We start from the raw sequence: 25,070 nt of genomic DNA, 5'->3' as shown, positions 1-25,070 counted from the left end.
TTCTTCCTTTTAAGCCCATTAAATATAGTACACTTTAGTCTTAAGGCATATATTAAAATACAACATGAATGTCCAGGAGTCATGCTCACAGAGTGGAGCTTCTTTTTATAGAAAAAAGATACTAATGCTAGCCTGACCATGCATGTGGCACAGCAGAGTTACAGTAAGTCACAAACAAGTATTTCACAGACTTCTACTCCTGTCCGCAGCTTATACAGAGGCAAAAATGGAAGAGGACCAATGATTTTAAATTCCCTCTCAAATTACCCAAAGTCTCCAAGCCCTTATTAATTTGGCTAAAACCAAATAAACTAAATAAACACCATTCATTAAAAAGTATTCTACAGCCAGGCATGGTGGCGCACACTGTAATCCCAGCACTGGGAAGGCTGAGGCAGGAGGATCATAAGTTCAAGGTTAGCTTGGGGTACACAGTGAATTCAAGTCCAGCCTGGGCTATATATGGAGATCCTGTCACAAAACAAAACAAACAAAACAAGCATCCTGAATAATGTGGCTACAGCTCAACAGAGTGGCTCCATAAAGACGGCATGATCTAGTAAAAATTGAATTTAAAACTGCTTTACTTTGGGATATAAAATATATAATCAAGTAGAATTATCCTTCTTAAAAAAGTACTTCATAACAGCCCAGAGGCATTTGGTAAAGTAATCTAAGCCTGTAATTAAGCAGCAAATTTCTGTTTCTCAAGACAATTTAAACTGGCTGACAACAATGAGCTAAATTTCATTACCAATTATTGTCCTGAGGAATCACTAAAGCCATATTTAAATAATTTTCTTATTTAAAAATAACTCATTTCCCCTACATACTGCAAATGGTAAGAATTTCCAGAGTCAAGTTGTGACTTCAAGCATTTATTTTAAAGCAATTTAAACCAACAAAAATGTAAAAACATGGCAAAATCACTTAGAGGATATCTAACTAGAATCCTCCTGAAAAGGGCTGGCGAGTAAGTAAACAATAAATAAGCAAGTAAACATGAAAGTAAATAAGTACATAATAATTAGATAAAATTTTAAACTAACCCCTTTGTAAGCTACAATAATTGATGAGGTGGTCACCAAACAATCAGATCATCTACATCAAGCACAGTGTTGACTCAATCTCATTCAACCAGAGACTCTTAAGGTCTATTTTATTTATTTCTACATAAATATCCCTTAAAATATGTCAACTGAACCAATTAAGCTGTAGAAGGATACATATATGCCGTTTCAATGCTAACAGATTTTTATTTTGAAGAGAACATTTACAAAATATAGAAAAACAAAGATGAAAGTAGAAACCACCTGTAATCTCTCTTTCATTCACATTAATAGAGTGGTACATTCCTCTACAGTCTGAGTAAACAAAGAATATCTTTACTTGCTTTTTAATGATTTATTTAGCACAGACATTTTGTTTTAAAATTATATAAGGTTGTTTAGTGACAAAAAGTTAAGCACCTGACAGACTCAGAATTCTACCCAGCATAAGAGAAAAATAAAAGTTAAATCATTAGCAGTAAGATCTTGAAAAGTCACTGCTTTTTTTTTTTTTAATTAACAGACTTAAATTTTACAAGTTTAGGTTTACAGAAATAGTCAGCAGAAAGTACAGAGTTCCCATATAACCATTTTCCCTCACCTATTACTAACATCTTACATTTGTGTGGGACATTTGTTACAACTGATGAGCCAGTACTGCTATGTCATTAACTAAAGCACATGAGTGTTCACGCTTACTGTACTGTACAGTTCTATGGGTGCTGACAACTTCATAATGTTGTATATATCCACTGCTACGGTATCATTTAATGTAGTTCAACTGCCCTAAACATTTCCTGTGGTTTTTTCCTTCCTCTTCTGACCCTAAGTCCCTTGTGATTGTTGATCTTTCCACTGTCTCTATAATTTTGCTTGTTTTAGAATATACAAGTAGCTAGAATTTACAGTATGTACTCTTTTCTGATTAGCTTCTTTTATATACTTAAGTTTCTCCAGCTGGAGGCCAGACTGGGCTATGCAGTGAGTTCAAGGCCAGCCTGAGCTATACAGGAAGAACCAGACTCCAGAAATCAAGGGCTAGGATATATTTCAGTGGTAGAGTATGTGCAAAGCCCTGTGTTCCATCCCAATCTCCAGCATGGAGTGGGTGGGTGGTTGAGGTGTTTCCTCCCTGCCACTTTGGGGCTTGATAAGCTTATTTCTTTTCTCCCCTCTTCCCTCCCCAGTACTCAGGGCCTACACTCTGATCCACACCATCAGCCTTTTTGTGATGGGTTTTTTGAGACAGAGTCTTGAGAACTATTTGCCTGGACTGGCTTTGAACCTCAATTCTCCTCATCTTTGCCTCCTGAGTAGCTAGGATTACAGGGATGAGGCCCAGAGCCCAGCTGGATTTTAGACATTCTAATAAGTACGTAGTGCTATCTCACTGTTTTAATTTGCAATTCCCTAATGAGAGATGATACTGAGTATCTTTTCCATCTGTTCACCTACATTTTAACATTTGAATACTGAGAGTTCTCTTTGTATATTTTGTTTACAAGATTGTGATGGCTAATCTTAGCTGCCCACTTGATTGGCTTGAGAAACACCTGGGAGACTTTGGTAGTGTCTGTGAGGGCATTTTCAGAAAGGATTAGATTATGAGGGCTCTGACACAATGAACAGATCAGTTCTTTCCTGGATTCCTAATATGACAGCATTGTTGGGAGATGGTGAAAGGTGGGGCCTAGTTGGACGAAGTAGATCACTAAAGGCATGTCCTTGGGGGCTATATATTGCCTTGGCCTATTCCTTGTATACCCTTTTCTCTGCTTCCACGATGTGAGGGGCTCTGCTTCGCCACATCCTCTGACACCTCTGAAACTGTGAGCCAAAATAAATCTTTCCTTCATGTAAGTTGCTTTTGTCCAGTATTTGGTCACAGCTATAATGAAGTTAACACCACAAAGACCTTTATCAAACACATGTTTTGCAAACATTCTCTCCCTCTATGTGGCTTTTCATTTTTTTAATCATGTTTTTGATACAATAAAAATGTTAAAGTTTTAACTATAATATTAATGAAGTCCGTATTGTCATTTTTTTTTCTTTCATATGGTGTGTTTGATGATGTATCTAAAAACTCATTGCCAAACCTAGGGTCACCCGTATTTTCCCTGTTATATAAGTTCTACTGTTATGTATTTTACATTTAGGTCTGTGATCTGTTTTGAGTTAATTCTGGGAAAGGTGAGGTCAGAATCTACATGTGCTTTTTCACATGGTGATGTCCACTTGTTCCAGCACTACTTGTTAAACAGACTGTCTTTACTCCATTGAACTGCCTTTGCTCCTCTGTTAAAAGATCAGTTAACTATATTTGTATGGGTCTATTTTAGGGATCTCTTTCTGTCCCATTGACATATTTATTCTTTCACCAATACCACATTCTCTTGACTGCATATAACAATTATGTATTAGGATGTTAACTATAAATGTAGGTGAAGTTTTACTTTTTCCTCTCCCCTTTAAAGTATTTCATTTAAACGTTTTGGTGCATAAAATACAAAATTAAAGTCAACAAATTTGTCTACAGCAGAAACAGAAAGCTTAAGAGAGAATGTGGAGATCCAGTTTCCATTTACTGTCAATTAGATAAATGGTTTAAAAGGACCGAATGCCTTGAAAACCACCTGAATCACAAAGATTCTATGAAATATTAAAGAAGCATTTTCTCATCAGTTTCTGAAACCCCTAAAAAAAAAAAAATCCCCTTATGTATCAGTCACTATAAGCTATTCTATTCACATAAACAGAAATATAACTATGCCTTTCTTACACCCTAAAACCTGGGTCCTGGTCAAGGCTTGAGCATCTGGCTGTATGAACTTACCTCAAGAACTGTCAATAAGGCTCAAAGAGATAATGTAAACAAAAGAAACTTGCATACGGAATAACCCTAGATATATATGGTTGATTTAGAACAAGGCACTTTAATGCCTCATAGACTTTCTCTTTGGAATTTCTTTTTCCAATTCTCAGCATAAACAACTTACATATATTTCAAAGGCCAGCTCAAAAATTCTGTCCCTGTGAAGCCTTCCTCATTCCAGCTGAACAGGTAGGCAAAATCAGTTCTTCTTTACACTCATACAACTCTTTGCTCTTCATTCATTCAGGAATACAGTAAGCCTTTAAGGTATATCAGAAATTGTGCAATGCACTCAAAGAAGAATACCTCATTCATAAAGCTTACAAAGTTTTTCCACATATATTATCTCATTTAATACTTTTGAAAATACAATTATCTCATATTATACTTATTTGTTTACTATTTCTCTAACCGGAATGAGTTCCCGGGGTAGGGATTGAATCTAATGCACCTTTGGTTCCCCAGAGTCTAATACAGTACCTAATACAGGAGACTCATTAAAGTTTGATAAATGAATGAATAAATGAGTAACAGATGCTTCTTTTTTTTTTTTGTGGTACTGGGTTTAAACTCATGGCCTTGCACTTGAGCCACACTTCCAGCCCATAGATGCTTCTTGAATTAATGAAATATCAATCAAGGTTAACACCAAAATAACCCACATATGTTTTCACAGGGGGAAGGAAATATATATTTATAATGTATTATAAAAACACAGCAAGGGAGGCGAAATGACTCACTATGAGAGAGCACCTCCAACTCAACTCTTATTGTTTAACAAAGTCATGTGCTAACTGAAGATGGATTTGATTTCACTACTGAACTAACAAGTTTCAAATGGAGAAAAATGAGTTCTGTATAAAAGTTATTAACTAGGTCATTCTGCTTTCACATGTTTCAATATGGCAGGTAAATGTACCATCTGAGACAAATGGATGTTTGATAGGGAATCTTAAAATACTCTATGAATGACATCTAATGAAATAATCAAATACTGCCAGTTCTCATAAGCTAAAATTCAATTCTAGGGGTGGTGGAGTGGCTCAAGCAGTAAGAGCATTGGCCTAGCAAGTGTCAAACTCTGAGTTCAAATCCCAGTGCCACCAAAAAAAAAAAAATTAAATTCTCTACTATACAAATAATCTCTGGTATAGGTGAGGGATATATCTCAAGATCTTTGCATATTTCAAAGCCTCTGGCTACTAATATTACCTATAATTTCTTCCCCATACGTCTCACTTTTCCACTTCAGAACACTGCTGACGAAGGACTACTTCACTATCATTACTTCTATAATGGTGTTTTCTCCTTGGGGTAATGTTTCACAAAGAAACAAAGAACATGTATGTGTGTGTGTCATTTCATGGTATTTACCATGTGAGGCTGAAGTATAAATACTGCTGTTCAGATGGTTGAGGCTTACTCACTTTCCAAGTTCTCAACAAAACTATATACATCATGAGTCATTATAGCTCATAAATAACTGAGAAAGCAAATGTAAAATCCTTTAATGCCAAGAGTCTATTTTTCCATTCACAGATGTTGTACCTAACCATTATTCAACTGGAACCATATATTTATTAAGCAATTATATACAACTTTACAAAAAACATTTGAGATGAAACTACTGCTTATAAAGGACATTAAGTTACGATCACCGGTCTTATATTTTTCCAATATGGCCATGGAATATTAATACAGTTAGATTCTCATTTCACTAAGATCACCCCAGCATCAAAAGTACTTCAAATTGTATTTAAGAAATGTTAACTGGGCAGGAGGTATGACTCAAGTGGTAAGAGTGCCTGCCTAACAAGAAATGTAAACTGACAGAGTATATAAAATAGTTTGTCATTTCTTTCTCCTTCAGTGTTTACTTTTCCTATTTTGCAACATTATTATGTTCTACTTACAAAGAAAGGGCTTACAAAACCCTTTTACATGTACTATCTTAGCAACTCTGTGAAGTACAATCATCAGAATCACCATGGAGGGAAGTGCAGTACTGCAAAAGCAACACCATCAGAAGACCTAGGCTTGAACCCCAGTTTTTAGTAACTATGTGATTCCAGGGGAATTTGGCTAAAAATTTTGAAACAAAAAGTAAAACCATTTTTAATGTTTTAAAAATGCCTACCTAAAAGAATTCTGCAAACACAACTTTGGATAATGCAAATGACCAGGCTGGTAAAATTTAAAAAATTCAAAACATCAAAAGTCTAAATGTAGCCCAAGAGATATCATAAACAGTCAGCAGTTATGATGACATAACAATTCTTTATTCATTCACAGACATACTTACACATATGTATAAGTGTATGATTAAAATATAATACAGTTAATGTGTGCACTCTCAGAGAGTATCTATGAAAGTCAAAATGAAAACATAACAGTTCTCAACCAAATACTGTAACCAATCCTGTTCAGTGTAATTTGCTTTATACAACTGAAAATTCTTTATATTTTCAGAGTGCTTTTAATTTTATAAAATGATTTAACCCTAAAGCCGTTCACCCTTACGATCATGCAACACGGGGGGATAGCTATCATTCCATTTTAGAGAGAAAAAAACAGAGAGAAGCCAGGTCACTTGTTATTCAGAGAGGTCTAAAACAACTGGACTTTCAATTCTCAGTAAAATCTATGCCATCTGATTCCTTAACACAACGTGTTTGCCAAATTCTTTAGGTAGGCTTCTTTTAAAGAAGCAACTTACAGGGAAAGCAGTGTGACGTGAGACAAGTATGGACATGGGTAAGAAAGTGTGTTTAGTAAGAGCTATACTATGAACTAGTTATGAGACCTTGGCTATATCCTCTACGAATCTTGTTCTCTCATCTGAAAGTAAGAGATGCTTCCCAAAGACTTTTATAATATAAAAGAATTTAAACTTTTTTTTTTTTTTCAGTACTGGGGCTTGAGCTCAGGGCCTACACCTTGAGCCACTCCACCAACCTTTTTTGTGTTAGTTATTTTTGAGATAGGGTCACACAAACTATTTGTCCAGGTTAGCCTTGAACCTTGAGCATCCTGATCTCTGCCTCCTAAGTAGCTAGGATTGCAGGTGTGAGCCACCCGGCTTGAATTTAAACTTTAAAAAGGAGTTTCATGGGGAACTTATTTTGCAAAGCAAAAAATAATTGGTTGCATTGATAATATCCCCACAATCCTCAAAATCAGATTTCGTATGTGTGTATGTGTATGTAGCTCGCAAACTGTGTATTCGATAAATATTTGGGGAGTAAGTGAATGAATGAAACAAGTTTTCTACATCGGGGCAAGCATGTGTATTTGTAAGTATATGAAAACAAAATAAACACCTCCATTTACATTCATTGATCCATACAACAACTAGATATTAAGTGCCTAAGGTATAATAGGAATTGGAACACCAATAATGCCTAAATCATCCCTCATGAAGCTTATTATTAAAAAAACAAGTCTTACAGATTGTCAAAAATGCTTTGAGGGAAATAAAAAAGGTGCCTTGCTAAATGGTAACAAGGGAGGGACTTCTTGAGATAAGAGAGTTATAAAAGGACTCTGAGGTCAAAGTAAGCTTAGACCATCATGATGTCAATGAAGAAGTTACATGGAAAACTGAGAGAAGAACATTCTAAGGAGATAAGATAAACATAAGCAAAAAGATGCTGAAAAGGAAAAGGGCCTGATATCATTGTGAAAGGAAACAAAGAATCCAGGACGGCTGGTACCTAGTAGGCAAAGAGAATGAGTGATACGGATGAAGCAATGGAAAGAAAGTGATGAAGTTAGATATTTAGGTAGTGGGTAATCCCTCAGGCCCATAAAAAGCTCATGATTCATTAGTGAGGGAATGGAGGGATGATGGGAATGTTAAAGTAAAAGCTCATTTCGATAAGTATATTAGAAAAAAATTTTGTGTAACAACACTATTTCTATGTTTAAGGTCTGGACTACAAAAGAGAGAAACAGAAACTGATGCAACCAGTAGGCTGATAACTTCTCTGGTCCCTAAGCATGCCACTACAGTAAGCCACCTACTGGCCCAGGGATAAATCTGAGCAAACTCATAGTCCTGTATCTATTAAAAAAAAAAACCCTCTAAAATTTGTAATTTAAAAACCTTGCCATCAAGAAAACTTTAGGCTGAAATGGATTGGTAATTTCTGATAATTTCTAACATACCTTTAAGAAAGAAGTAACACCAGACCCACACAAACTCTTCAGAAAAATAGAAACAGAACACTTCCCAACTACTTTAATGGGGCTAATATTAACCTTACACTAAAACCAGACAAAGACATCTCAAGAATAGAAAACTTGTATCTCCAGTAAGAATAATGCAGAAATCTTTAACAAAATATAATCCAGCAACAAATAAAAGAATAATAAATATATTATGATCAAATGAGTTTTACTACAGGAATTTTAATGTTTTAAATTTGAAAATAATCAGTGTAACTTACACATTACAGTAAGAAGAAAAGCAACTGACCTCCTCAATAGATGTAAAAAAAAGATATGAAAAACCTCAACACCATTCATAATTAAAAACTTTTAGCAAGAGAGCTTGATAGCTGTGACCTCAACAGCAACAAACCAGATGTTAGTTTCTAAATACTATTGTCCAGTAAAAGGAAGCAAGGCCTCTTGGAGAAATGCTAGATTCTAGAACTGAGGCAGGGAAAACGATCACTTCATGCCGCCAGAAAGTAAAGGAAGTACTCAAAAAAGAGCGAAGCATGTCAAATGACAGAAACTAACCTAAATAAGTACCCAATGTCCAAATATGGAATGATGTGAACAACAAAATAATTAGTGCTTGAGCTTGCCTAAGAGACCCTGAGTTCAATACCAGTACTGTCAAAAAAAAAAATTATAGTGTTCGATTAAAACCCACAGTATCTATGAGTCTATACTGATATAAATAATTAAATAAAAATATATAAATAATTTAAAAAAGGAAAAATACCTTGGATTTAGTTTTCTCATTTTTATAAACCTAAACAAGTTTAAGAATTATATATATTAAGAATTGCTTAATATTTTTCTGCAAAATGAGTAAACTTCTAAAAAGAAACATATTAGCCCATAGTCTAATGTTACTACCTAGCAAGTATTTGTAATTTATTTTTTTAAAAACACTTTATTTTTTTTTTATTTGGTGGTACTGGGGCCTCATGCTTGCTCGGCTGTTGCTTACCACTTACCACTTGAGCCACAAACCTGGCAAAGTTTCCTGCAAATTTTTAAATAAAATACAATGCATAATGTGTTCTGAAGTTATAATATAAAGGATATTAAATGTACATTATTGCCATGATATACTATTTACAATATCAAAAACATTCTTTTTAAAGTAAACTATTGCATTTCTTACTGTTTCTTTTGTGTATGTGACAAGATCTTACTGTATAGCTTAGGCTGGCCTCAAACTTGTGATCCCCTTGCCTTGGTCTTAGTGCAGAGATTTATGCGTATGCACCAACATGCCTGGCTTATCCTTTTTGAGACAATATAGAAACACTAATGCTATCTATATTTTATAACTACTTGAATATGTGGTCCCTTAAATTATTCTGTACCCCAAGAATACATTAATATAGTTTTGGATGCAGTGCAGAATTCTTTTTATGGTGTTCTTCAGCAAATACACAAACAAGTACTAAACCTGTGAACAACTATAAACTGTGTATCTTCTAGGAGAGACTGCCCCCTTGTGCCTGTCAATAAGATTCAGCAAATTAAGAAAGAACAGATAATAACTATTTCAACACTAGAAGCTCCTGGACTCCTAAAAAGACCTTGAGTATAAGTTAGTGATAGAATATTTGTCCAGCATGAGTAAGCCCTCAGTTCAAGTTCTAGCAGCACCAAAAAAAAAAAAAAGACTTTGATGTCAGAGAGTGTGTATGTATGTTTTTTTTGAGACAGTATCTCAACATGTTGTCTAGGCTGGTCTTGAACTTGTGGCTTGAGGTAATCCTCCTGACTCAACTTCCTGAGTATTCAGGACTATAGGCACACACAACCCTCCCTGTTCTGCTATGTTCTTTCTGTGTTTAGATTTTAACATCTGATAATTAAAAGTGTTAATCTTTAAAGACCAATGAATTGAGCAGTACCTTAAGTTCATATGAGCTAATTTATGAAATTCAGTAATAAATATCAACATTTCCTAACAATAACTATCACGGCTACGTGCTGATCAAGTGCTTACAGGCTGAGTTGAGAGATAAGTAATTTTCTGATGCTTAAGTTTTACAACAAAATGCAAACAAGCAAAAAACAAAAGCAAAACAAACTACCAACTATGCTGGGGAATAGCTCACTGGTAGAACACTTGCTTAATGTGCATAAAGTCCTGGGTTTGATTCCTAGTACTGTAAAGAAAAAGAGTGACTTGTTTTAAAATACACAGATAACTCAACAGATACTTCATCTAAGTGTTTAGGTATTTTCTTCTGAAACTTTTTTCTTTTTTTGTGGGACTGGAGTTTGAACTCAGGCTTTGTGCTTGAGTCACACTTCCAATCCATTTTGTTATTTTGGAGATGGAAGTCTTGTGAACCATTTGCCTAGGCTGGCCTCAAACTGTGATCCTCATGGTCTCAGCCTCCCAAGGATTTAGGATTATAGGTGTGAGTCACTGGTGCCCAGCTTGAAACTTTTAAATTTTCAAATTCTGTTTATGGCCTAATTACCCTTTATAAAGCTTATTCTTAGTATATAAATGTTAACTGATCACTCAAACATAAATTATAAGTATTATTACTATTGATATTGCTAATAACCTACAATACAGACAAAAGTATTAAGATCATTAGTCTTGCCAAGGATAATACATTAAGGCAATAAAAAACATATCACGGTAAAATTAAGTAAAGAAAAATACTATCTTTCCTAATTATGATTGGAACAGTTGCAATTCCATTTCAATTTTATAGGGTCATTAGGAGAATATTAGTATGAGAAACTAGATGGTACACATACAATAATACCTACTTTCGAAGGTGGTCATGTTCTTTCAAAAACAGTTCAGTTCTCCGGTTGTTTACTCCAGACCCACTTTTATATGACCTAGAACAACAAAGAAAATTAAGAACATTTTAGAAGGTACTGCAAAATCAGAACAAAGTGACTGACCCTAGTGACATCAAAAGTGGACAAACTGTGCCTCTTCTAGTTTTGAACGAATAATTAAAATATGTAATGTTTTTCATTCCCTCTAAAACTATCTAGTATAAATGTTTTTCTAATTTAGATCAAAGAATTTACCATGTTTTTCACCAAAATAACCCAACATTTTTAAACAATGAGAACCTCACTTCTTTCTTTGTCTATTTTCTTCTCTTTTTCTCCAAGTGGAAGTAAAACTTTGGACTGATTAGTATATAGCACATGGACTAGGAAAGCTATTGAAACAATGTTTTTCTTTCCACAACAGTTAAGTGTTCCTAAGCCAGAGATTTGAAATGAAATGTTCAATGAGTGCTGACTTTGGCACACCTTTGGATTTCTGCTGGTCTCTGGCACATTAAAATCTACAAAGAAAGCTTTTCATTACTACTACCAACACCTCCATTTTTGTTTTCCCATTAATAATAAATATCAAGAACAAATTTTTAAAAATTCCAGTAACTGCACAAATATTGCAGTAAGACAAAACTGAAGTGCTGGCTGAGAGGCCGTGCATTCATGTAAAGCCCAGAGGAAAACACCAGGAAAAGCAGAATGATATAAACAAGAACCCATCATGTGAATTTAAGTCTATACTCCATCATTTAATAGCCAATTAACTTTAGACAAGTCCCTAAAATTTCTATTTTTTTCAAAAGATTATTATGAAGCTAAAAGAGATTACAGATGGAAAAATGATGTGCAAACTGCAAAAAAAAAAAAAAAACTATACTTCTCTCAAGTATTATTATTACACCTCATCTCACTAATCATATTCTGCCCCATCCTATACCAATTTGAGTGTTGTCTTACTCCCCTCCAGCACATAGATTATAAACTCCTACAGGGCCAAGTTGGTCTTTTCATTTTTACCTTGTATTGTGACTTATATAATCTCTTACTCATAGATGGTACTCAGGCAACAGATTGAGTTATTTTTTAATCATTTTTCAAAAACTAAGTTATTATAACAAGTTATATTCTAGTAAAGTCCATTCTCTACACTGAGTTTCATTGCATTCTTCAAAATGTTTGTGCAAGTTAACTATACAAAGATTAAACAAGACTTACATATACCAAAGGACAAAAAATATTACAACTGTCTTGCTGTTAAAACTGTCATAGTATTACAAGAAAATAAAGGATATTTAGGAATGTTTCTAAGAGTACACACATTATATGATATATACACTAAGTATATATCATAGTTTATAAAACATAAGTATCATAAACTTATCACAAATGAGACAATGACAGGTATCATTAGATGGTCCAAAAGAGGAAAGTTCTTCAGCTTTAATTAGATGTCCACAGAACTTAATTTTATCAGTCAAGTTTGGTTGTAAAAAAATTTCCAAAAATATGTATGAAATGCTAGAATATATCATTGAGGATGAAAAGAAGGGATGGAAGAAGAGAACAAAATCTTTAAACTTATGGACTAAGATCAGTATAAAGATGTTGAAGTCCTTAAATAATTTGACTAAGGCTATAAGTTGATATTAAATCTGGAAAAAAAAATCCACATATTTCAGAATTTTAGGGAAATAAAAGCTGCATTAACAGCTACCTGAATACGTAATTGCTGAGGCAAGGGAGAAGAGCAAGAGCTAGGTGGTAATCAGGAAGGAAGAAGGAGCGCTTCAGTTATTGGTAATGCAGTCTTAGGGAGGATAGTAAGATATCAGAGAACTCTTGAAAATACTATGTAGGCTGGATTTTGAATTAAGACAGAAAGGTCAAGGCTGGTAGAAGCCCATGGTAAAACTAGGAGAAGCAGAAGATAACACTGGTAAGGAAGAATAGGACCATATTACAATGGTGATGTTTAAACAACAGAGAAATAGGAATTAGATACCCAGAAATCTAAATCCTGGTTTTGCTACTCAATTTGCAATTAACCACAGATAGATTCTAAATCCAAATAAACATTCTATAAATAATATAAAAGTAACTTACTCAATATCTTTTCGCACTGATCCCATGAGGTTCTCCCTTTCCCGTATTGCCATAAAATTTGCTTTGGTTTTGTGGAATTCATGTGTATAATCCTACAACAAATCAGCATGCAGAGTCAGTGTGAGCTAGTTACCTATTTTCATCTTAATGTGCCAGCTGTGCGTTAACCATCACGCTGCAAGTGTCAAATCACCACCCTTCCTATCTTCTAATACTATTAGGTGAGGCAGAATTATAAATATGCTAAAATAAAATGACTTCACACAGTCTAGGATAAAACTTGGGAGGATTTTTCCTATTCAACTGTGCACTTCATAGAGCTTATTCTCAAATTTCCTCCTTTAAAAAAAGGAGGTCTCGAACCCAGGGCTTTGTGAATGCTAGGCAAGCACTCTATCACTGAGCTATATCCTCAGTCCTCAAGGCACTCTTTTTTTTTTTTTTTTTTTTGGTGGCACTGTGGTTTGAACTTAGGGCCTCAAGCTTGCTAGGCAGGCGCTCTACCACTTGAGCCACCTTGCCAGCCCCAGCCATTCATGTTTAAGTTTATATTCTTTACTGATTTTCATAATTTTTTTTCCTTATTTATTTCTAGTATTTCCCTGTATATTAAACAAATTAGTTATTTGTTATAGTTTCTGATATTAGATCTTGTTTAGAATGTTCTTTATTGCTCAAAAATTCATAAATTTAAACTATGTGTTATTCTGAACTTTTATTGTTTTTCTTCTCTGTCTCTGAGTCTATCTCTGTTTCATTGTCTCTCAGAAAGCCATGCACATCTGGGTCTATATAAAAAACTATTCTGTTCTACTGGTATATATATGTACATTTTTTTTTCTTTAGAATCAAACTGTCTTAACTATTCTAGCTTGTTAAGAGGTTTTATTTATTTTATGAATTTATTTTTATTTTTTGGTGGTACTCGAGGTTGGACTCAGGGCCTTGTGTGCTTATTAGGCAGGCACTCTACACTTGAGCCAGTCTGGCAGCCCTTTTCACACTGGTTATATTTGAGATAGGGTCTCACTTTATGCCCAGGCAGTCCTGGGCTGCAATCCTCCTATTTGGGCTTTCCCATGTAGTGGGGGATGACAGGTGTGTGTCACTGGGTCCAGCCATTGGTTGAGATGGGGTTTCATGAACTTTTTTTGCCCAGGTTGGCCTCTAACCATGATCCCCTCTATCTCTACCTCCCGAGTAGCTGGGATTTCAGGTGTAAGCCAGAGCACCTGGCTAATAGGTTTTAATATCTGGTAGAATTAAGTACTACTTATCTTCACTTTCAGAAGATGAACTTAATTGGTTACACATATATGAAATTACCTATATACATAGATATGATTCCAAATCAACTTTGATGCCACTGTGCCATATCATAAAAACAAACAGCTAGGTGTGGTGGCACATGGCTATAACCCCAATACGCAGAAGGCTGAGGCAGGAGGACAGAGTCTGAGGCCAGCCTGGGCTACAGAGAGATCCTGTCTCCAAAAAAAAAACCAAATCAAACAATTAAAAACTCTACTATTTCCACTGCATAGCATTCAATTTATAAACTGGTTTAGAGGAAAATCTTCCCATCCAAAAGCAGACTAATTCTTAAATCTTTTATATCCCTCAGAAGGGTTTTTCAGATACAAGTTCAACACATTTCTTGGATTTTATAGTTTCTTTCATTGTATGTTTTTTCTTTTTCATTTTTTTGGTGCACAGGGTTTTATACATGCTGCTACTGAGCTACGTCCCCAGTCCCTTCCATTATATTTTCTAATAGGTTTTCATTTATATGTAGGAAAATTGCTTGCTTTTATAAATTAATTTTGTAATCTATCATCTTACTGAATTTGTTTTTACTTTGCTTCAGTTAATATTCTTGGGTTTACATCTTATCCTGTCATGTAACAGGAATGTTACCTCTTCCTTTCCAGTCTCTCTCACAGATGTCTAAGTGTTAGGCATTTGTGGTGGTCATAGGTATCCTTCTGTCCTTTTTTTTTTTTTCTTTAATGGGAACGCATTTTGGCCTTACCATTAACCACAATGCTAGCTCTTAATATGATATTCACATTTGTGCATTAGGTAAATAAAATATCTTTTTATTTCTGTGTGTGTGTGTGTGTGTGTGTGTGTGTGTGTGTGTGTTGTAAGTGTGGTGCTGGGACTTGAACTCACAGCCTTGTGCATGGTAGGCACAACCCTTTAACAGTGAGCTATACCCTCAGCCTTATTTCTGTTTTTAAAATTAGAAATGGTTGCTGAATTTCCTCAATATGAAAAACATTTGCCTTAGTATTTGTACTACTATATTTTTGACAACTCCCTGTAAAACCTAAGTTTATTTAGTTTTGATATACTTTTAATATTTCCTCAAACAATATACTAAAAGTAGTAAATTACTTCACCTCTATGTTATCCTGATAATGTAAAAAAAATCTCAGGTTATATCAATTACCTGTAATATGTCTCTATGTCGCTGTAACGTATGCATTAGTGCTGCATTCAAAGACGGGACACCTGCACTGTTGGTATATTCTGCCATTTTATCATTTACCCCTGTAAGCTAGGAGGAAAGGAAAAAAATATTTTAGAAAGCACTATAAATAGCTAAATTATATGCATACATGCCTTTTGCCTGGCAGCAAAACAAGATAAAACAAAACTCAGAAGTTCAGCACTTCCCCCCAAATAATCCATAAAAGCTACAATAACACCCATATAACCTGGGCATGGCTATCATCAAAATTCAAGTGATCTAGAGAAGAACACGTCTTGATGAGTGGATGATTTCAATAAACATGTATACACTAATATAATGCAATACCATATGTAACAAGTACAGACATTTTAACAAAGTAATCATTTAAGGGTAATCACTTACCCTGGCCAAAAGCTGTTCAATTTCAATTGCCATTGTCTCAAACATTCTGTCTTGGCTTGATCCATTTAAAAGGGGTGTTGTATCAGAACTAAAGAGAAGTTCAATTAAAGATAATCCCATTACTCTAGCCCTTTAAAATGTACTTACAATAAAAAAGTAATTTTTCCTAAAAACTCAGGTCAAGTAAACTCTGAAACATTTCCTCTATTTCTTTGGAAACTATGATTTTTATAGAAATTTTCTTATAAAGATCACACATATCCTACAATATTAAACACAATATAAAATATAATTCAATGTGCCAGGCATGGTGAAGCATAATCAGGAGGCTGAGGCAGGAGAACTGTGAGTTCAAGAACAGCCTGGGCTACACAGCAAGTTCCAGGGCACAGCCTGAGCTATAAAGTGAGACAATGCCTCTAAAAACCAAAATCAAAAAATCAAAATAAAAACCAAAAAAACATCAATCAACCAACAAACAAAAACATATATATATATATATATATATATATATATATATATATAAAATGGAGTGTAAGGAAATTCAAAATGCTTATTTAATGTTTCCAAAATGACAGAAAAGTAACTTAAGCTATGGCAGTGTCCAATTAAACTCTGAATTTAAAAGAACTAATGATGTGAAAGAAAACCAGACAATTAAGCTTTATTCAGACATAAAGAATTAAATTGTCATTTGGCAGGAAAATGGAAGGAACTGGAGATCATCATGTTAAGTGAAAATGGCAGGCTCAGAAAGACAAGTATCACATTTTCTCTTGTATGTGGAATCTAAATTAAAAATCAGAAGAGGAACTATTTGGAAAGAGTTGGGGGACCAGAGGTAGGAGAAGACAAGAGGATAATTGTGTATGTGGGGGTGAGTAGACCAAAGTATATCATGTACATATATGAAAATGTCTTGATGAAGCCTATTTAAAATGTACAAAATAACCCCCCATGAACTCTGAGAAGAAAAGCCATAAAAATGGATTATGGGGCTGGGTATGGTGGTTCATACCTGTGATCCTTAGGAGACAGAGATCAGGAGGATCACTGTTCAAGGCCAACCCAGGCAAAAATTAGTGAGAGTCCCATCTTACTAACTCAGAGGTGCACAATAAGTCAGTGTGGTGGTGTGCACCTGTGGTCCCAGGTATGTAGGAAGCTACAGGTAGGAGGATAGAGGTCTGAGACTGGTGGAGGGCAAAATGTGAGATCCTTCCTGAAAAATAACTAAGATGAAAAAGGACTGGAGGTGTGGCTCAAGGGGTAGAGCCTAGCAAGTGTGAGGCCTTAAATTCAAAAGCCAGTACCACAAAAGAAAAAAGAAAAAGAAAAAAACCCCAGAAAACATGGATTATAGATGTTATGGAGCCTGTAAGAAAAAAATCTTTTAAGTTTTTACTCTCCAAAATTATTGTTCCTTACACCTTAAGTTCTCTCTTTTTGAGTCTTATTAAAAAGAAATCAAATTGAGACTTAAATGATCCTGATTGGACAACTAATTAAATCAGAAACTAGTTTTCAGTCTAATATAGATAGCTATGTTCAGCATGTTCTCATACTAACGCTCTACATTTCCACTTATAATATGCAATCACCTCATTTTGTTTTGCAAAAATGTGTTTGTCTTTTAATATCACAAGTCAGTCAGAAAAATCTAACTTTTACATGCTTGATATGTAACATGCTTGACATACTCAAATTCTAAAACCACATGTCCTGAAAGTTCCTTTTGCTTCTTTGAAAACTCACCACCCCTCATATGTCCCCAAGTAGTATTATTATCTTATGAGCAGCTTAATACACATCATTCTGTCATTCTGGACACAGATAAATACCCAGGTAATGACTGTGCTCTCTGATCTCACTGAAGGCTTTGCTCTGCCCTTTTAACGGTGCTTGTGTGTGGCAAATAAAAGAGATTAAACCATCAGTCATCATCAGACGGTACCTTAGCTACCACTATGTCCCCCTCATATATTTATTTCCACAGCAATAATAATTTGCAAAGTAGCCAAAGAGTAGCTAATAAGGATTTTGGTTTGGAGGTAAGATCTTGCTATGTAGTCCAAGATTACTGGCATGAACCACCATGCCCGGCTTTAATAAAGATTTTTATTTTAATATGTTCAGCTAGGTCTAAAGTTTTATTTCTTCTTCAAACATCCCAATTTATTTGCACTGAAATGTTACATCAAAATATCTAGCTCTTTATTATAATATCAGAACCAAGCCAAGGTTGTAGGGTTACGGCCCAGAATGTACCCATATGAGAGTATATCTGTATAATACTGATATAGATCTTCCCCTACCAATAAATATAAAAGAACAATGGGTCAACAGAATGTCTTACTCATAGATATATGCCTACCGCATGGCACATGGTGGGTGTCCTTCACATGTATGTTGAATAAAGGAATAGTAGGGTAATCTCTACCACTGGTTATTTTATAGTCACCACTCTCAGGACAGTATGTGAGTCCAGGGAAATGGTCAAAAACTCATTCTCCACAATAGTAGGATATAGTTAAATTGAATTCATTTTTATAGGTGTATGATGATTCATAGACCTTGAAGAAAAATTCTGGTCATTACTGAGCTTATTCATCGTGACATGCTTCCAACCTGGCAAACAAAACGCTTTAGAATGTACACTGGATCTTTTAAACCCAGGGCCTCAAGCAAGTTAGGCAAGCTCTACTACATGCTACATCCCTAGCCCTGCACACTGGAGCTTGTTCCTCACAATCTTAGGGTATTTGTTTTTGTTTTTAATTGAAAGAAACAGGCTGACGTAATTCTCCAAAGTCAGTCCCAATTTGTAGGATTTCTTGGGGCTGTTTCCAAGATAGTTTTTCCCCTAAAGGGGTTAATAAAATATTATGCTCTTGAAGAACAGAGAACAGGGAAAAAGCATCATGTAACAGTATCTCTTAAACCTGAGTTTTAAAATTGTGTACTCGCTGGCATAACCAAGTGGGAGACCTAAGTTCAGAAAAAAAAGCTCTCCAATCATAAAATTTGCTCATAAAAAAGAACACTCCTCATTCTCTTTACTTGCTAACTGCTCGTTGAAGGTGAGCATAACATAAGGCATAGCAATGAAATCTATGGAACATGCTAATAACTGGTCCCAGAGTCAACATATTGGCTGCTACTTTCGTAACCCATGTGCCTTATTAAAAAGGAACAACTCTTTGGCTATTGTGTCAAAAGGAGCCTTTTGTTGGAATGTGCATACCACAGTAGGTTTTAGAGTGTGGGATCTGGAGATAGAGATGTAGGTTTGGATTCAAGCTCAGTTTTTGTGATTTTTATTAGCTGGAAAAAATCCCTACCACCCCCCCCACTAATCTTTGGAAAAGAATGAAAATTTAAGAGTGAATAACAGCTAACAACTCCAACAATTTTAGTGCTAGGAAATACAGAAATACTCTGTAAAAATGTTCCCAGCAGCATTTACATAAAGTTCTTAGAATAGTACCTAAAATATGGTAAATACTCTGCATTGGCAATTAAAATCATTACTATTAATTAGCAAAAATTAGAGATATCCATACATTGAATGGTTAAACCTTAATGCAGTTGTACAATGTAGTACTGTTTACAGAAAATGAATATACCAAAGTTACATATATTCATAACTGGATCTCAAAGATATTAAAAAAAAATTACAAACTGACTACTGTAGGATACTGTGAATTCTCTAGGAATACAAACTACTTAATGAAATATATGGTGATTTATATATAGAGATTGGAGGGATGTTTTGATTCATCTACTATGATCATGTCTTAAAATGGGAAAGAGGTACATGGCAGTTCACGATATTATTCTTCATACCTTTGCAAAAATCTGGAATGAAACAAATGAATGCTTAAAGTAAGCATAAGATTAAATAGCCCTGATGATTAATAGGACACACTATTAAATTCATTCTAAAAAAATAAACACCACAAGAGCAATATGTATACTTTGCGTTTGGGTAGCTCCTTGGATCCACTTAGCAATTAGAAAATACAATGTGGGCAAATCAGCCACATTTCTAGCTTATATACTGAGCTAGAAGTTCTTTTTTTTTTGCTGTGCTGCGGTTTGAACTCAGCTTATACCTTGAGCCACTCTGCCAGCCCTTTTTTGTGATGGGTTTTTTCAAGATAGACTCTCGAGAACTATTTGGGCACCTTTGAACCTCGATCCTCCTGAGTAGCTAGGATCATAGGCGTGAGCCACTGGCACCCAGCCTGAGCTAGAAATTCTTTTTTAGATATAAACTCATTTTTAAGCTCTAGTAGTTTCCTCCTGAGACCCATCATAATCTCTGCCTAAGGATCACAAACAAATGCTAGTCTCAAAAATCAGGAGGAATTTTCTTAAGTCACTAAAAAATAAAAAAATCAATGATAAAGAAAACACCAAAAATTCAATAACAGACAAAGTTACAAAGTTATACATTTCAGTTTATTTTTTTAATGCTTTATAAACATTATATAGTTTAAGTCGTAAGAGACAGAATCTGGTAGTACCTATACCTGTCGCGTCTTCCATCTCGGGCACTGCTGTGACTGTAACTTGTACATAGTTTACTGAAGGAAACTAGTTTCAGGTCAAGTTCATTTTCCAGCTGTCGAGCCTGTTTCCTGAGATCTTTAACAAAATTATAAAAGCAAATAATTAGACACAGAGTATATCAGCAAACATGAAAATCACAAGGCTATGAAAATAATCATACACTGATCTTTGATTTAGTTCTCCACTATAAAGAAAAGCATTAAAAAGGAGGAAACCAAAGCTTTACCCAAGAAGGAAAATTAGCCATTTATTTAAACTTCAAGATATGGCATAGTGGCTCAAGTGGTAGAATGCCTGCCTATCAAGCATGAAGTCCTGAGTTCAAATCCCAGGGCCACCAAAACAAAAGATTAAACTTCAAATGGGGCAAGAAGGGAAACAGTGGTGGGAGATGCAAATTTTCTGCTTTATTCCAAAGACAGCTAGATAATAAATGTTGCTTAGCATCCTTGAAATTTATAGCAATAACTAAAATTCTATAGTTCAGAGAAAAACAAAAACAGAATAAAAATCACAAAGGAAATGAATATGGTTTATGACCAGTATGACATCAATTCACCAGCTAACTTTGTAAGAAGCCAATCACTGCTTTTGACAGGAATTTTGCTATCTTCTTATGTTCCAAAGCTTTGCTAGATTTTTGTAATTTTTTTCATAACAGTAAAATGACTTGGCACTGAACACAAAAAAATAAATTAACAGAAAACAAACCCAGGTGGCAGTGGCTTGGGCTTGTAATCCTGGCTCCTCAGGAGGTAGAGATAAGAAGGATTGTGGTTTGGAATTAGCCCTGACAAATAATTCACAAGATCCTATCTCAAAAAAAACCCATCACAAAAAACAGGGCTAGTGGAGTGGCTCAAGTGGTAAAGCACCTGCCTAGCAAGCGTGAGGCTCTAAGCTCAAATCTTATACCATAAAAAAAAAATTAAAAATTGCCTTTTCATAAACTTACTTTAAAAAAATTGGGAAGCAAAACTACCAATGTGCTATATTAACAAGGTCAAACACAGCAGTAAGAGAAATAAATGCGTAAGTTTTAAAAGCAGAAGCAAACAAGCAAGCAGACAAATTGGTACAGTAATTTGGCATCTAAGTGGCTGAGTGAGAGAAGCCTTTTCTGGAGACCGAAGGGAAGGAACGGTATGTCACAGGGATAAGGAATACAAAGAATGTTTCAGTATACTTCGCAGCCAGAAGTAGGAAGCAGAGTGACCTAGTGGAGCTTATTTGCTGAGACCAAATCTCAGTTTGAATTTCAGCTCGGCCACTTACTGGCTATGAGATTTATTAACAACCTACTTAACCTAAGAAATCTCAGACTTTTGGCTGGGTGCAATGCCTCATATCTATAATCCCAGCTACTTCAGAGGCAGAGATCAAGAGAATGGTGGTTTGAGGCCAGCCTGGGCTAAAAAAAAGGTAGCAAGACTGCCATTTCAACCAACAAGACAGTATGGTGGCAAGGACCTGTGATTCCAGCTATCCCTGGAGGCTTCAGTGGAGGATCATGGTCTGGGGTCTGCAAGGTAAAAAAAATCCAAGAACCTAACTGAAAAACAAGTAAAGCAAAAAAGAGCTGGGGCGTGGCTCAAGTTCAAGTGTGGTAGAGCAGCCTGGCAAGTGGGAGGCAGAGTTTAAACCACAGTACCACCAAAAACAAAAAAATAAAACAACAAAAACTCAACCTTAAAAATACCCCACCCTCAGGATTGTTCTTAAAGCACCTTGGTAGAGAGTATGTTGCTGACGGTAAGCTGCTGTAATTATTATAGTATGGTGTTTCAAAAACCATAATCACTTAAGTATTAAAGATACCAGTAGCCACTTCTACATAATTAAAAAATGTATTGTGGCTGATACGCACATTTCAAATGGGCATCTTAAAGCATGTTTTAATCTATAAACAAACACGCTTCTCTGTAATTTCAGTAATTGTCTATTAGAAAACATCAAGTGAAAGCATTGTGAAAGTAAGACAGGCAAGTATGGGTGAACTTCAATCCAGTTTCTAAGAGGCTGATAGTGACAACACGGTGGTTTTCACAGGTCTTAGTGGGTGGCGTGAGGAAACAGATCAAAAGGGGAAAGGGACTTGGAGAGCAGTTTCCACGGTGCAGTAAAAGCGAAGAGAAAGCTGAAAGGAACAGGTGAGCCTTCTCTGATCGTTGTTCATCATGGTCCATGCATAGGTCTTACATGACCTCACTAGATTGGATCCTACTTTCAGGAATTAAATAAATGCACTTGTTAAATCAGAGGAAGGATTTTTTTGGTGGAAGGTAACAAATTACAACTCACACAGGTTCTTTCAACTTTCTCTTTTAAACAAAACCGATCCTAGACTCCCGGGGCAGAAGGTCAAGTTATTTTCAGTCTTCAAAACCCAGTTCTCCAAGTCTCAACCTGAAACTGCCGACCGGGACCCAAAAGGGGGCAGACGCCGCGCTCAGGTCTGGCTCTCGGTTTTCCGACAGTGACCTCAGCTCCGGTCTTCCGGGCTCCACGCTCGTCTCCTCCCACTCGAGTCCGCGCCCTCAGCCCCACCGTCCGAGTCCCCCTACCCCTCAACCATTTCTCCCCGCAGACACACTGGGGCTCCTCTTCCTCTCCAGCCCCTCTCTGTCCACTCCGACCCCTAACCCGGGTCCCGTTTCCTCCGTCGGGTCAGGCCAGCTCCCTGCCCCAAGTTCCCAGGCTCCGCAATCCAACTAGGCCAGTCCCACCCCTCAGCAGGGCAACTCCAGAGGCCTGGCTCTTTCCTCTGCTGCCTCCCCCAAGACTTATCCTCACTGAATCCCTCTGTCTCTCACGGGAGCCACCCGGAGGCTTCGCCCTCACCTTCCCAGTAATTGCTGGTTCCGGCCGCCATCTTTGCTGCCCAACGTCAGTCGGGATAGGAGACTAGAGGCGACGCGGACCAGAGAGTCACCTCCACGCCTTCTTCCGCCTTGAGAGCTAGGGCCGATGGGATATGCTAGCCTCCACAGACATCGTCCCCTGGTGGTCAGTCGTTGTTCTACAGCTTTTACCTAGGAAGACTGAAAACTGCAGATTTAGCTCCTGATGCAACCTGAATTTCTGTCTCCTGGTTGTCCATACCCGCTTTCCACGCCCCAAATCTTTATCATCTCCCTCGCCTCGGTTGGAGGAGTCATCCTCAAACTTCCTCAATTTCCCTCACTCACCTTCCCTTAAATGTCAGTCTCTTCCTTGCTCACAGCCACCTGTGCTCCAGGGTCCACGTTTTCTAGCTTAAGTGGCCCCCTCCTCCGACCGCTTTTCCCGGTGTCTACAGCAGAGTCTCATCCTCTTTCCTTTCCAGCCATCAGGTCTAGAAAGTGTGTGCTCACTGCTTCCACCCAGCCCCCTCACCCTGTCCAAACCTAATATAGATACATGAATTATCAGTCTACTTCTTTCTTTTTTTAGCTGTAGTGGGGTTTGAACTCAGGGCCTCACACTTGCTAGGCAGGTGATTTTGGAGATGGAGTCTCGATTTTTGCCCAGGCTGGCCTGGACTGCGATCCTCTTTATTTATGCTTCTTGCAGTAGCTGTAATGACAAGTGCGCTACCAGGCCCAGCTTTGGTGTTGACATTTTACCAATTCTAGAGAACTTGTTAGACGCTTTACCTTCTGTGAAGTCCTCTTCTCCGCTGCTGTTTATAAACCACATCAGCTATTGTAATTTTCGCTTCAGCTGTCAGACACACACAATTTTACTCCTTTATTGCCCTTTCTTTCCTGATGTTCCTTCTCTTATCATTTCCTTTCTGTCTCAAGAACTTCCTTCAACCATTTTTTTATTAGCATATATTAGTTGTACAGGGAGATTTCATTTACACATGTGCCTATAATGTATTTTGATTCACCCCCTCCATCATTTCTCCTTCATCACCCTCCCCCCTACCATTTTTTTAAAGAGTAGGTCAGTGGGTGAAAATTTCTATTAGATTTTCTTAATCTGAGAATGTTGACTTATCCTCCACATAGAACCTGGGGTAGACAATTTCTTCTTACTATTTTCCTCCTCCTCCTTCTCCTCCTCCTCCTGTCACTCTCCTTTCTTCTCCTGTTGAAAAATGTGCCAATTTCTTCTGGCTGCCATGGTTTTTAATGAGAAATTGACTGTCATTGTGCCTCCACTATAGCTATCTTTTCTCTCTCAGTGCTTTCAATTTTTTTCTTTAGTTTTTGTAGGTTTATTATATATCTTGGTGTAGATTTCTTTTTTTCCTTTTTGGGGATTTGCTCAAATTCTTGAATCTTATACTTATGTCTTTTGCACAATTTGGAAAATTTCTAGCCATTATTTCTTCTAGCACTTTTATTTGCTTCATACCTTTTTTTTCTTCCCCTCTCCCTACCTGGACACTGATGACATGACTGCTAGATCACAAATCCCTGTGACTTCTAATTTTTTAAAATTAATCTCTGTATTTATTTATTTACCTTTTTGTGGTGGTACTGGGGTTTGAACTCAGGGGCCTCAAGCTTGCTAGGTAAGTGCTTTACTGCCTGAGCCACACCACCAGCCCACAAACTGCTGATTTCTTTCAATATATTTT

The 25,070-nt window shown here is 36.3% G+C and overlaps 1 protein-coding gene across 2 annotated transcripts in view; it reads right to left on the bottom strand.

Annotated features, from left to right (window-relative positions):
- Window positions 1-23,438, bottom strand: part of Gosr1 (golgi SNAP receptor complex member 1) — a 41,403-nt gene extending 17,965 nt beyond the window's left edge. Inside the window, exons 1-6 of one of the 2 annotated variants that reach the window (XM_074046545.1) lie at window positions 23,342-23,438; window positions 20,455-20,575; window positions 15,926-16,013; window positions 15,500-15,607; window positions 13,045-13,136; window positions 10,912-10,986 (exon numbers count right to left, since the gene is read on the bottom strand). In XM_074046545.1, the coding sequence (XP_073902646.1) occupies window positions 10,912-10,986; window positions 13,045-13,136; window positions 15,500-15,607; window positions 15,926-16,013; window positions 20,455-20,575; window positions 23,342-23,372 (515 nt within the window). In that variant the 5' untranslated portion in view covers window positions 23,373-23,438. The remainder of the gene's footprint in view (window positions 1-10,911; window positions 10,987-13,044; window positions 13,137-15,499; window positions 15,608-15,925; window positions 16,014-20,454; window positions 20,576-23,341) is intronic. The other variant, XM_020178822.2, reaches the window with a different exon arrangement.
- Window positions 23,439-25,070: the final 1,632 nt, after the last annotated feature.

This window comes from Castor canadensis, chromosome 11 (genome assembly GCF_047511655.1).
Source record: "Castor canadensis chromosome 11, mCasCan1.hap1v2, whole genome shotgun sequence".
In the NCBI taxonomy this organism is placed as follows: Eukaryota; Metazoa; Chordata; class Mammalia; order Rodentia; family Castoridae; genus Castor; species Castor canadensis.
The sequence above is the reverse complement of the archived record's forward strand: the minus strand, read 5'-3'. Positions and strand labels throughout refer to the sequence as shown.